The 13,086-nt window shown below is 39.3% G+C and overlaps 1 protein-coding gene across 3 annotated transcripts in view; it reads right to left on the bottom strand.

The window, feature by feature from the left end:
• LOC121322814 (testican-3-like) overlaps positions 1–12,198 on the bottom strand; it is a 70,942-nt gene extending 58,744 nt beyond the window's left edge. Inside the window, exons 1-2 of one of the 3 annotated variants that reach the window (XM_041263150.1) lie at positions 12,007–12,198; positions 11,779–11,910 (exon numbers count right to left, since the gene is read on the bottom strand). In XM_041263150.1, the coding sequence (XP_041119084.1) occupies positions 11,779–11,910 (132 nt within the window). In that variant the 5' untranslated portion in view covers positions 12,007–12,198. The remainder of the gene's footprint in view (positions 1–11,778; positions 11,911–12,006) is intronic. The other 2 variants (XM_041263139.1, XM_041263159.1) reach the window with 2 other exon arrangements.
• Between the last annotated feature and the right edge of the window lie 888 nt (positions 12,199–13,086).

Below are 13,086 nucleotides of genomic sequence, written 5' to 3'. Positions count from 1 at the left end.
TGCTGTGACCCCCATACAACAGCAATCTTACAAGCAAAACAAATAAGAGCTATCTGTATTGTAACATTAAAAGTAGATTACAGTGGCCTACATCCATGTAATGCAAGTTTGGCAAGCAGACAGATGCCTCCATATACCCCCAGATTAAGCAATACATTTTAAAAACATACATGTAACAAGATTCACACTTTTCATCAGCTACACTTGTTTAAATAGTAAGGTTGGGTGCTGTTACTGTATTGACTCAGAATTGCCTTTGTCTCACACAATCAATAAAGTAAAAAGAAGCTGGTCCCCACCCTTCCAACATAGGAAACAATGCAGCCTCTCTTGAAATGAAAAACCATCAGTATGCTACTGTGCAGATTAACTAAACTGTTTTATTGTTATTGCAAACTTGTATTAATATTAATGAAGTATGAATATATGAGCTATGTTTATGAACAACCAGCTTAGCGTTTGTAGTAGCCAGCAATAAACTATAGGCATGTGTGGGGCCATAGCAATTTATTTCAGCCAAAGTCAGTTGGAAGTTGGCCATTCAAAAAAGGGGAGAGAAGCTACAATACTAGAAGTTAGCGCCTTACTGGGGTAGGCAATGTGTCAGTCATGGACTGGAGGAGACATGATTGCACTCGCTACCAAAGGGGGCGTGACTGAAGGTATATCGGGTGTGTGGCAGAGCAATCTGTTCCTCTGTTACAGTTTCGGAATGGCTGTGAGGAGGGAAATGAAGCCGTGATTGTTAACTGATGCACTGTCTGTCTCATTAACTGTTATTTGCAGCATTTGATTTTTTCAGTGTACCGATGACAATAACAAATTTAGTGAAAGCCTACTTTGGAGATTTTTGATTTTGTTTTTCAACTTCAGAATGCAGCACTACATGGCAATGCCTAGAAGTTGGAATAATGGCAGGATGCACCATTTATCCACTGGCTTTTACCATGGCAATGGAAGTAATTATTACGGCATCAAAATGGGTAGTGGGAGTAGAGCACTTGGCTTCTGGAATGCGACTACTACCAATTCTCGCATACATGGATGACATGACAACAACAGTAGCCTGAAATAATCTGTTATTGGCCAAATTAACCAATAACATTGAATGGGCACAAATGCAATCTAAGACCACTAAATCAAGAAGCATCTCTATAATTAAATGTGAAGTAGTAAATAAAAGGTTCTACGTTAATGGTGAGGCAATACCAACAGTGTCTGAGAAGCCAGTGAAAAATCTTTGGAGATGGTACGACGGGGATCTAAAGGACACAGTTCGTTTGGGAGAAGTTAGACAACAAGCAGCAGAAGGGTTGAAGAAAACAGACAGCAGAGCTTTACCAGGCAAACTGAAACTCTGGTGCTTTCAATTTGGTCTACTACCAAGACTGCTGTGGCCACTGACTGTGTACGAGGTTTCTTTGACAACAGTTGAGAAGCTGGAAGCTTTAATCAGTTAATACAGTACGTCAGGAAATGGATGGGAGTTTACATTACCGTAAAGGAATACTGCAGCAACCAGTCTCTGCTCTAACCGAGGAATTTAAGTGCATCAAGGTCCGACTGGAAATGACATTAGTAGAGTCACGTGACAAATGCATAACCCCAGCTCAACGGAGGAAGCTGGTAGTCAATAAGGTGCAAAAGCAGGATAGGATGAGATGTGTAGAGGATGTTTCCCAGACCAAGAAGGGAGAATGGATGAAATGGGAGAGTATGGAACAATGCAAGATCAGCTGGCAATACCGAGCAGAACAGGATCAGTTTCCTCATATGCTCAACATATGACGTTCTCCGATCACCTAAATCTCTGAGTGGGTGAGGATCCCTCTTGTCCTTTGTGTTCATCACCTGCAATATTAAGGCAAATTTTGACAGGATGTAAGGTGGGTCTTAGCCAAGGACGGTTTACTTGGCGCCATGACCAAGTGCTGCAATGTTTGGCCTTAGCATTGGAAGACAAGATTAACATGACCAATAAGTTGTAACCAGTTCCATCAAAGCATTACACACAAAAGACAATATTCCTCCGTCGAGGAGAACAACAACCAAGAAAAGGTGTTAAAACCAAGCCTCGTCTAGGACAACTGGAAGCTGCTAGAGACTGGAAGATGCTGGCAGATGTTGGTTAATGGCTTATTTTTCCACCTGAGATTGCCACCACTAATCTTCAACCAGACAATGTCTTGTGGTCTGGATCAGCACACCTTGTTCATCTGGTAGTGGTAACAGTGCCAAGGGAGGATGATGTAGATGAGGCGAATGAGGTTTGGTATACTCAACTAGTTGCTCAAGCGGAACAGCGAGGATGGAGAGTCCGGGTTTAGCCAGTGGAGGTGGGTTGTTGAGAATTTCTGGCACACTTTACGACCCCGTTTCTCAGGGATGTCGGGTTCTGTGGCCAAGAGTTGTGTTGCACAGTGAAGAACTTATCTGAAGCAGCTGAAAGGAGCAGCAACTGGCTGTAGGATCTCAAGCAAAATAGAAAGAAAGCAACGCTGATGTATGTGTAAGTAAGCTAGGCTGAGTTTAGTGGGGGATGGAGGGGGGTGATGCTGGGATGCCAGAATCACTGGTCAAGCCCTCCTGAGACGTCGTGGGCTAGTCGATGAAACACAGAGGATGGAGGTTGCCCACTTGAAGACCCCAGAGATGTACCCTACTTATCTCAATCCAGATGGTTGTCATGCTGATGCGCTGGGGAGACCACACTGTGGTTGATCCCCAGAGCCAGCATTGCAGCCGTTGTGTGTGCTGATGTGCTGGGGAGGCAAAATAAGCTGACCCCTGGAGCCAGCATTACACTTCCGCCATCAACACCAGGCAGAAGGATATCAACATCAACAGATGGAAAGAAACGCAAATGGATGGAGATGCAGATGTATCACATTAGTTTACTTAGGTGCTTATCTTGGCGAGAGCCAAGTTCAAATCAGCATAAAGTTTTAACATCTACTCTTATGTAATGGAAATCATGTCATTGTAGATGGCTAAATATCCGGGAGCTGTCGCTATTCAGCCAGCATCAAACTCGGACTGCACTGCACCACTGTTAGCACTGTTTCACATATTAACAACACCACTTGCACCCAGAGCACTCACTGTTGGACCGGTGATCGTGTAGGTGTTTTAAACTGTGTGTTTATTGTTAATATCATTGCAGGACTGAATTCTGTGGTTTTACAGACTATATTCATCATTGTGTAGAGTCAGTGTTATTATTCCAAAACCCTTAATAAAGGTTTGTTATTTACCAGTGAACTGTTGTTGGGCTTGTTTCTAAGCACTGCATCACCGCTACACCTGTGCACTACACACCACTTTGCCACTTTGTCAAAATAATACATTGGCCTACATAAACACAGTATAGTGTAGTTGAAGAGTTCTTTAGAAGAGGTTCAGTTTGAAATATTTTGTGTCATGCTTGTATAACGTATGTCTGCCACACCCAATTATGTATTAGTATTGCTTTGGATTCATTGGACCTTTGAACAGAGTCCTACAGATCTTTTAACCTGGTGCCCTAATTCAACCAGCTTCTCAAATCTAAAGGATAGGAGGCTATGGGAGGCTGTGTGGTCCAGTGGCCAAAGAAAAGGGCTTGTAACCAGGAGGTCCCCAGTTCAAATCCTGGCTCACTCACTGACTCACTGTGTGACCTTGAGCAAGTCACTTAACCTCCTTGTGCTCTGTCTTTCGGGTGAGATGTTGTAAGTGACTCTGCAGCTGATGCATAGTTTACATACCCTAGTCTACGTAAGTTGCTTTGGATAAAGGTGTCTGCTAAATAATAATAATAAAGCACTTGTGATTAAGAAGAGGCCAGTATTTGGTAGCTTTGTTTGCTTGTGCATCATAATCTGGATTCTGGGGTAATGGGAGCATCCCGAAATGGTGCATTGTCACCATCCACTATGTGCACCTGAGACATCCAGAGCTGACGTCTTGAAGCTACTAAAGCAGCCAGGTTCCTACCCACTGCCTGCCCATTCAATTTTGATATCCAGAGCATGTTCTTATTCACCAGCCACAGGTACTGTCTTGTATCGAATGCTTAACACCTCTTTAATATAGTACAATGTACGGTACACACAGAACGTGTCTATAGTGCACAAGCACAGTACACACAGTACAGTGCAACAATATGGTACAGTGCAGACAACTGTTGTACAGTATGGTGGGAAATGCACAGTATACACAGTACGGTACAAACGGTATGGTATAGTGCTAATGATATAGTGTAATGCCCAATGTATGGTACATACAGTCAGTATATAGCGTATGGTGCAGTATACGGTACATGGTACACGGTACAGTACAAGTATGGTGCACAAGGTATTGTACAGTGCTGAGTACGGTTGTAGATCAATGATCTACAGTTACCGGAGAAGCAAAATGCAGGGATGCCCACCTGTATAGCTTCGCAATGGTACTGCAAGCAGAGACCAGAGCGGCAATTAAACACTGCGGGAAGGACTGCAAGCAATCAGACCCAAAGCAGAGCTGAGCCCAGCAACTGCTAGTGAATCTGAAGGGTCCTCATTTGTTGTACAAAAGTACCGGAGGGAACAGGAGCAGGTCTGGGACCTAGTTACCACAGGTGAGATATAGAGATGCCCACCTATATGCTTTTTGGCTAACAAAGAGAGAAAACAATTTCTCACACAAAACAATAATCAAACAGTTACCATTATTTAATATATTTTTCATAATAAAAAACAATTGTTTTTCTTTTGCACTTCAGCCGAAGTTAGCAGCTTACAAGAGAGCACCAGTAGCCAGCTTAATCGATCCCTGGGAAGGAGCAGCAGAGCTGCCGGCTTCGTGTGGAGCACAAGGCTGCTGATGGACTACCGAACAAATACGGATGAGCGCAAAATACGTGAAGTCATTTTTACTAAAACACGTAAAAGCAATCGCAACAAGTGATAAACATAAGCGAACAATCACATAGAACACTGTGTTTCACTTATCTGTTCGTAGATATCTCTCTCTCTCTCTCTCTCTCTCTCTCTCTCTCTCTCTCTCTCTCGCTCTCGCTCTGTCAGGCAGTGAAAGGAAAAATTATGACATTTTGAGTGTCAGCAGTCTCTTTTATGCCCTCGGGGGCGGGCGCCACTGCGTCACTGGCACTACGTACAGTTTTGGAATATCTATTCAGCTTAGAAGGTATCAAAGGATTAATACCCATGAGGTAATGGTTACATTTCGTACTTGAAAGGCAACACCAGGTTACAGGGGTGTGCAATTTCTGAAAAAAAAAAAACTTGTTCAAGGGACAAAATGCTAGAAAAAAATCTACTTGTCCTTCTTAAAAATCTACTTGCCCACTCCACATCACGCAAAACACACACAAAAAAAAGTAGAACATAAAACTTGTAGGATTTTGATTTTGTTTTACAGTGAACACAATCAATCAATGTGTAATTAACAGCCTTGTAGCTTGACGGGTTCACTAAATTCTTCATGATACACAAAGGGTTCCTTGTGACCTGACCTCGCCTCAACAACTATAACATACTTTAAGGAAAATGTTTCTTTCAGTGCAGTTTGGAACACACGTAAATTTAAGTAACATACTAACAGAACAACTATAATAAGCAATGCTTAGGAGTTAATAAAATATAAAAATAGATTTTGTTTTTTCCCACTCTTTCTCTATAAACTGAATTCAACTCATGATGTACAGGCGTTTTAGTTTGTTGCATCACAGATACAAATTCATTTCCAACTTTGTGGAATTCCGATATTTCTTGACGTTTTCAATTTTGTAACTGCTGAATCCCAGACTTATAAAGGACATGTATAACCTGTCAAGTTTCTTTGCATTTTTTATTGTTTTTCTACCAAAATGTTCACAATATTCACAGCAGGCGCCATCAAATTCTGCACACAAAATATGTTATTTGTTTTGTTTATTTCTATTGTCTAGTTTTTTTTTTTTTGTTTGTTTGTTTTTTTAAACAGGGTACAGCATGTTACAGCTATTTTTCCTCATCTAACATCTTGTCCCATGATGGCTAAGTAGAACACTGCTGCAGCAGGGTGATCCTGCTTTCATACCCTGATGGCTTTTTTTTTTTTTTTTGGATGGCAACATTCTTTCTCTGCACTACTCTCACTGAAAAATAAATACATAAACAAATGAATACATAAACACATTGACATGAGCTTTACATGCTGTATTTTATATATATATAGTACAATTAATCTCATATATAAGCATTTCATTTTTATTATTATACATTTATTTGTCAGTCTTTTAATAGTTTCACAAACCGATGAATTGTGTCTGTCCAATAAATAACTAATACAATAAAAAAAAAAAAAAAAATGTAATATAGCTTTTAAATAGGAATGTAAATATTGTTTACTAAAATCCGTTGCCTAAAATCGGTTAACCATTTAACCGTATTTACACCGTTACACTAAATATCCTTTTACACTAGAATGACCGCTTACACGCTGTGATGAGTCAAAGGGATTTCGGTCTGTGATTCAGCCTCCCGACAGTAGATGGCATCAAACCAACTCGGAACTTCCCTTACCAAGATCTCGTGACCATGGCAAAAGTCATCTTTTGAGGGGCGGCACCTTGGTGAGGGGCAGAAGTACGAGTATGTAAATTCCAGCCACTGGAGTCAAGTGAAGGATAAGTACACTTGTCAGCTGGGGATTGGTGTTCCACTGACTACAGAGGCGGGACATTACATACTAAAAGGAACGCACTACTGTGTTCGGGGTTGGTCCGAAAGTAAAATAGGAGGAGTAACAGGTGGAGGGAGAGACTAGGTTGGTGCAGCGGGATTTTAAAAAAAAAAACACTAACATTTCTTTTGTCTTTTTTTGTTTATGTATGGTTCGCCAAGAAGACGATAAAGACGAGTTATCACGGTCTGTTTTGGATTTCACCCCTGCACTCCTTCCCTCACACCATTTTGTTTTCTTTTGTTATTTAATTATTTTGTTGTGTATAGATAATAAAAATAAATTATTTTATTTCTGTACACATAAATTACTGTCTGGACATTCCATTTAATACACTCTCGCCTCACACACGCATACCTAGAACAACCATGAGTGGTCAATTTGGCCAGCGTATTAAAAACAACATAAATATTATAATGAAAGGACAAACCATTGAATATAAGTCATAGTTTTATTCAGGAATGTCATACAAATCGTCTAAACAATCAAAACATTGTAAATAAACAGACATTTGAACAGAAATATGTTTATATATAGACAAAAAACCCTCAAAAAACTGTAAAAAATTAAATAACCAAATATTTTAAGTTTGTGTGTATACAGGTATATCATATACATACAAAACTGTACAACTGAAATAAGTGTCAACATTTTTTTTTTTTTATAAATGGTTTTGATTGTCTATATAACAAAGCGCGTATATGCAACCAAAGCAATTTATACAATCTAGACGTACTATAATCAAAATTACATGAATAATTAAACATTTGAACAGAAAGTGCTGGCACAAATCACACAGATCCTGTGCTTTTCACAGTGCAATGCAGTGCACTTACCACAGACTGTCTTTGCGCATTTGGCACAGCTATCAACAGTAACCCAGGTTTTTGGCACCAAATGCTCCATTGGCATATACTAGTGCAATGAATGTTTCTAATTCCTCCAAGGGCATTGACCAGGGGGCTTCTGCTTTTTGGCATTGTATGTGGTGAAGCGTGTGCATGCCAATCAATAGGCGAAAAGCAATCAATGCGCTCTCATCAACGTTGCGTTTTGCATATGCCATGGGCCCTGGAACTTCCCTCAAAATACTATGTTTACCCCCTCTAGCTGCAGCTTCAACAGCAGGATGTATAGTGTTCCAGACAGTGCCATTACCAGCCTCTTGAGTGCCAGGTGGTGCTGGCGCTACCACTGGAGAAGCGACTGTCTCAGTTGAAATTGCAGCTGGATCAAGTGCAGGGGCTGATTCAGATGATGTGGCTGGCATCCTTGCAGGGGATGCCACAGGATTGCTTCTTCTCCCATGGGATCTCCTGCACCTTCTTCACACACTTGGTCCTGAAACTTTGTTGGCATCCTCCTCACTGTCACTGCGCGAACCCAGTCTGCTTCAGAGCCAGATCCATCACTGTCCGTCTCTGTTGCACCAGAATCGTTGTTTGGTAAACTTTGCAGTAATTTCAAACACTGCTTTGCTGTCCTGCAACTTCCGCAATCCATTTTCAATGTGTATTGGGGTAATAATGAATTTCTTTGAAAAACGAGTGACTTATAGAGTAACCAGAGTGCAGACAGACAGCCGGGAGCGGGGTGAGCTGTCAAGGCTGATTGATGGGCTATCAGGAGGCTCACTGAAACAATAGAAATGTCAAAAGACTGCTCACTTGATGAATGTAGACTGATATAATTAAACTTCAATACATGGCGGCAAGTCCCGACTGATAAATACAAATAATACAGCAACATTGCATTCATAATATGTTTCATACTGCATGTAGCGGCCAATTTGACCACTCCTGGTCAGAACAGGCAATGCAGTATTTTATCTCCCTAAATTTTGCAGCTACACGATTATTTCTTTGACAGGGTAATTAGTACACATATTTAGGAAAAGTCAGGAAAACACAGCTCCACATCTTAAACACAAATGCCGCAATTTAAATTTAAATTCAAAAAATGGTCAAAATGACTGCCTTGGTCGTCCTAGTGTTAAATAAATACCCACATGTATTTAGTCTTTGTCATGCACTGACATTTGTTTAACAAATATAAAAAGAGCCAGCTTAGAGCACAAATCCTCTTTAATTGCATTACAATTACATCACATTGACGATGTGTACCGGTACACCTTTCTAAGTTTCTAGCATCTCCTTCATAGTTAATCTCGAGCCACTACAGGACACACTGGTTTCACATAAAATAAAACATCACTTAATAAAATGAAAATACACGTTACCATCCAATAAACTTAACTTAACTGAACTGTGTAATTGTTTTATTCAAAATTGTGGAATGTGGCCACTTGAATGGCTAAGCCATTTACCAGTCAAAACAGCACTTTAACACACACACACACACACACACACACACACACACACACACACACTCTCTCTCTCTCTCTCTCTCTCTCTCTCTCTCTCCCCCTCCCTCCCTCCCTCCTAGACTGCCCTATCTAGATTACAGAAACAGACTACAAAAATCTGTATCAAAATCCAAAAATAAACTGCACTTCATGTTTTCATTTCACCGAACACTCGAGGCACAGTCAATCAGAATCATGGATGAAAACAAAATAAACAAATCCTTCTCTACAGGAGGAATGAAAGAAGACGCCGTGAATTGAATCGGCCTATCGGTGACTTGCTTTGTTAACAAGGACGCAGTAAGGCAGGAACTGCCAAATCACTCACTCATTTCGGTTGCCTGTGCCTTTTAAAGGGTGTAGTCTACAGGCGCACCAGAGGCTCACTCATTCACTCTTGTTAGTGACAGTCAATGTTCCTAGCTGCCTATTACAGACCTTTTGCTTCCAGTCAAACTGATGGGCGGCTTCATTCTCTGTCTATCAAGCAGCTATTAAAACCGTCTATGATGGGCAATTACTAGTTAATGGAAACATGGTGCGTACACATTTTATTTTGCTGATCTCAGCTACATTCAGGCATTTTCTTTATGATCTTGCAGTTCTTCTTTCTTAATGCAAAAATCTTTTTTTAGATGAAAATGTTGCAGTATACATTAAATTACACATGACGTGTGCTCTGAGTCTCTGAAGTTTACAGGGTTGTAGTTGGCCAGTACGCAGATTTCCAATATACCCCAGGCTGGTACTATTGCATTCAAATATATGTTTTTATAAATTCAGAAATTCTGAATTTCAGAGGGCGGAGTTACAGAGGAAGGAGCACATAATGACTCGTTTTTGCCTGATGTTCAAAGATGTCCTAATATGCACACCATACTTGCAGGTTCGGTCGGGTTGCAGGTCATGTATAAGCAGGTCAGGTCGCGGGTAAGAAGATAGTGTTGCAGCTTAGGGTCGGGTCCTGTAGTAGCGGGTCCAGGTCGGAAGCGGGTCGTAAAAATCGGACCTGTGCAGGGTTCTCAGCCATTTACCATCAACACACTGATTATAAATTACTGTGCCAGTAAGTTTAGATGAAAATTGTTTTAATTATTTTATTGACTAAACATAATAGACAGCAGGAGTTTTGATGTAAAAATAAAGAAATAAATAGTGTACTAATCAGCAACAACAGAAATATCTTTGTGCACTGAAATCACTCATATAGAAAAAGAAAAATAACAAATGGCTGATGGGTATAACAACATGACAACTGCTAACCAAAAAAACAACATTTAACTGCAATCCTCTATATCAAGCATGTCAATCTGGTCCTTAAGGACACTACAACTAACTGAACAGTACAATACTAAATGGAACAATGGACCTTTTTATTTGCAGCTCATTATGATTACTGACTAAGATTATCTGGAAAGTCTGACCCATTGTCAAATCTTGCTAACAAAAGCTGTTAGCAAGCTCTGTAGAAGCTGTATACAACAAAAGTGCCTTTTCAAGAATAATTTTAAGCCTGATAAAGGAGAACATTATTGATAACAAATGCACAACTATTTGACTTTTTTTTTTTTTAAATGGAGAAACAGGTTGGCTCACGAACTTGAAATAAAGAATTAGTTGCATGTTACCACCATGAGCATTCATTAAAGAGATCACTTTGTAAATATGTTCTATGCAACACTTTGTAATATGCCATTTCTCAATGTTTGGCAATGTAGCATTGAGCACTTTATAGTAGCAGTACATGATCATACAATCGTCACAAAAAAATAAACACATGAATACATTACTTTAGATATTTCTGAAGTTCTGATCAAAGAAACTAAAATTAAGTAGAGCAGGTACTGTAGTTAATTGGAAACAACTGAATAGCAAACAATAATGCTAACATTAATGCTTACATTGGTAATGTAAATAAAATAAATAAAATAAAAGAAATTAACACCGGGTAATACAACTTCTGAGAGGAGTTGAATTTCCTTAGTATAAGCTCTTGAATTTCATATTAGGTTACCACTTGACACAATTTGGCCTATGCGTATTCTGGTCCTTGGTTTAAAAACAGTTTGATAGGGTACAATTCAACAAAGACGGGTCCCACAAATGCCAATGTGTGCTAATCTGTATACTTTCTATTGTTTAATGATGTCAAATGACATGTGGGTTCTCCCACTCCTCAACTTGATTTCACCCATAACACAATTTGGATTGTTTTTAAACGGTGCTTGGAAATGTATTTTCAGAACAAACATAATTATAGATAATTATGCTAAAAGCCATCATGTTTCGTTTTGGGACCATTGATTTAAAACTGTCAAGCAAGACTGACGTCTTGTAGCAAGACTGACGTCTTGTATAACCTAAGTACAGTAGGTTTAAATAATGTTTTTTTTTTTTTTTTTTTTTTTTTTTTTTTTTTTTTTTTTTATAAACAATATGCTTACATAAATTGAGAACTCAAAGATATAAATCTTGAGTTTGCAGATAGCACAACCATAAGTATGTCACTGCCAAAAAAAAAAAAAAAAAAAGAAAGAAAAACTATCGCCCCGTCAGTATTTATTTTTTATTTTATTTTTTAACTTCTGATGCAGGTGTAGAATTATGCCTAGATTAAATTATTTTGAAAGATTTTTATTCTGCCTTATTGTTGAAATTGAGATAAGTTGAAAACAAAAATAAATCACATTTTAAATGGCACTTACGTCTCGAAATTTGTCCCAGTGTCCAATGAGCCATTTATCATCCAGAAAATTACCGTTGTCCGACCTGCTCGCTGCGCCGAGAAACTGACTGCAGACGACTGCACAAATACACAGCAAGGATGTGTTCAGCATCTGCAACACACAGGGAAGACAAAAAACATTGTCAGAGAATAGCTGTACCCTCACAGTTTATTGAACAAATGGAATAAATAAAAATAAAATAAAAACCTTTATTAGAACTGCTTAGGTCTATACATTCATAGTCAGAGTGACATAAAATCACCTTGCTCTCCTTGTGTTAGTTATCCCAGTGCTATCGTCTCCGTCTGCATTTACTTCAGCACTGCTGCTTCTTTTCCTCTGCACGCGCTGATTTCTCGTGCTTTCCAGTCCTAAACTCACTGCACTTTGCGCGAGCTCGAGGGGCCTGTCGCGCGCCTAACACCCCTTAAACACATATGGTACTGAATAAAATGGTTTCGACCAGTACACAAGTAATGTAATGGTTCTGATTAAGTTAGTATCCAAATATAGTATGTATTTGAGGGAAAGGGAGAAACAATAGGTCATAACAAATACTGCACTCTAAATGATAAATCATGTGATAGATATCACTCTGTAGTAATGCCCCTGCATTTCTAATTATTACCTTTGCAACAGCACTGGTGTAAGTCACTGATAACAGCAGTGGTGCATATCAGCAGATGCACAAGCCTCTACTATAGTGGGTTTCCAACTCCCATAAAGACAAGTATGAATGACTTCAAAATATCAGTGTATGTCATTGCTAAAACAAAACAAGAAAATATCTCTGTACCATGCAGCCAACAATATAATCTATTACCACCGCCATCCTGCCCCCCCCACACACACACACATTAAAACATAACACTATTTTTCTTTTCTTCCATAATTGTTGTTCTAATTTCTTCCAGTTCATCCTCACAAATTGGTATTATATTTTGTCAAATTACTAGATTCCTGCAACTTCATCATGGCTGCTGTCATTGCATAATGGTAAATTCATAATACAGTAGTCTCGGCATACAGGAATACCTCTTTAAGGCAACACTTAAGAGAACAACACAGACTTTTGCCATTGTAATTGCTCCACATAAAGGAATAGGAACTTCGCTTAAAAGAACCACCTTTCTCTAAACATGTTAACCAAAAACATTTTACATATGTGTGTGTGTGTGTGTGTGTGTGTGTGTGTGTGTGTGTGTGTGTGTGTGTGTGTGTGTGTGTGTGTGACACATTTTGGATTAAAGGATTCAAAGGTTACCAAGCAAAGTTCTTTGTAATGTA

The sequence above is a fragment of the Polyodon spathula genome, chromosome 1 (genome assembly GCF_017654505.1).
Source record: "Polyodon spathula isolate WHYD16114869_AA chromosome 1, ASM1765450v1, whole genome shotgun sequence".
In the NCBI taxonomy this organism is placed as follows: domain Eukaryota; kingdom Metazoa; phylum Chordata; class Actinopteri; order Acipenseriformes; family Polyodontidae; genus Polyodon; species Polyodon spathula.
The sequence above is the reverse complement of the archived record's forward strand: the minus strand, read 5'-3'. Positions and strand labels throughout refer to the sequence as shown.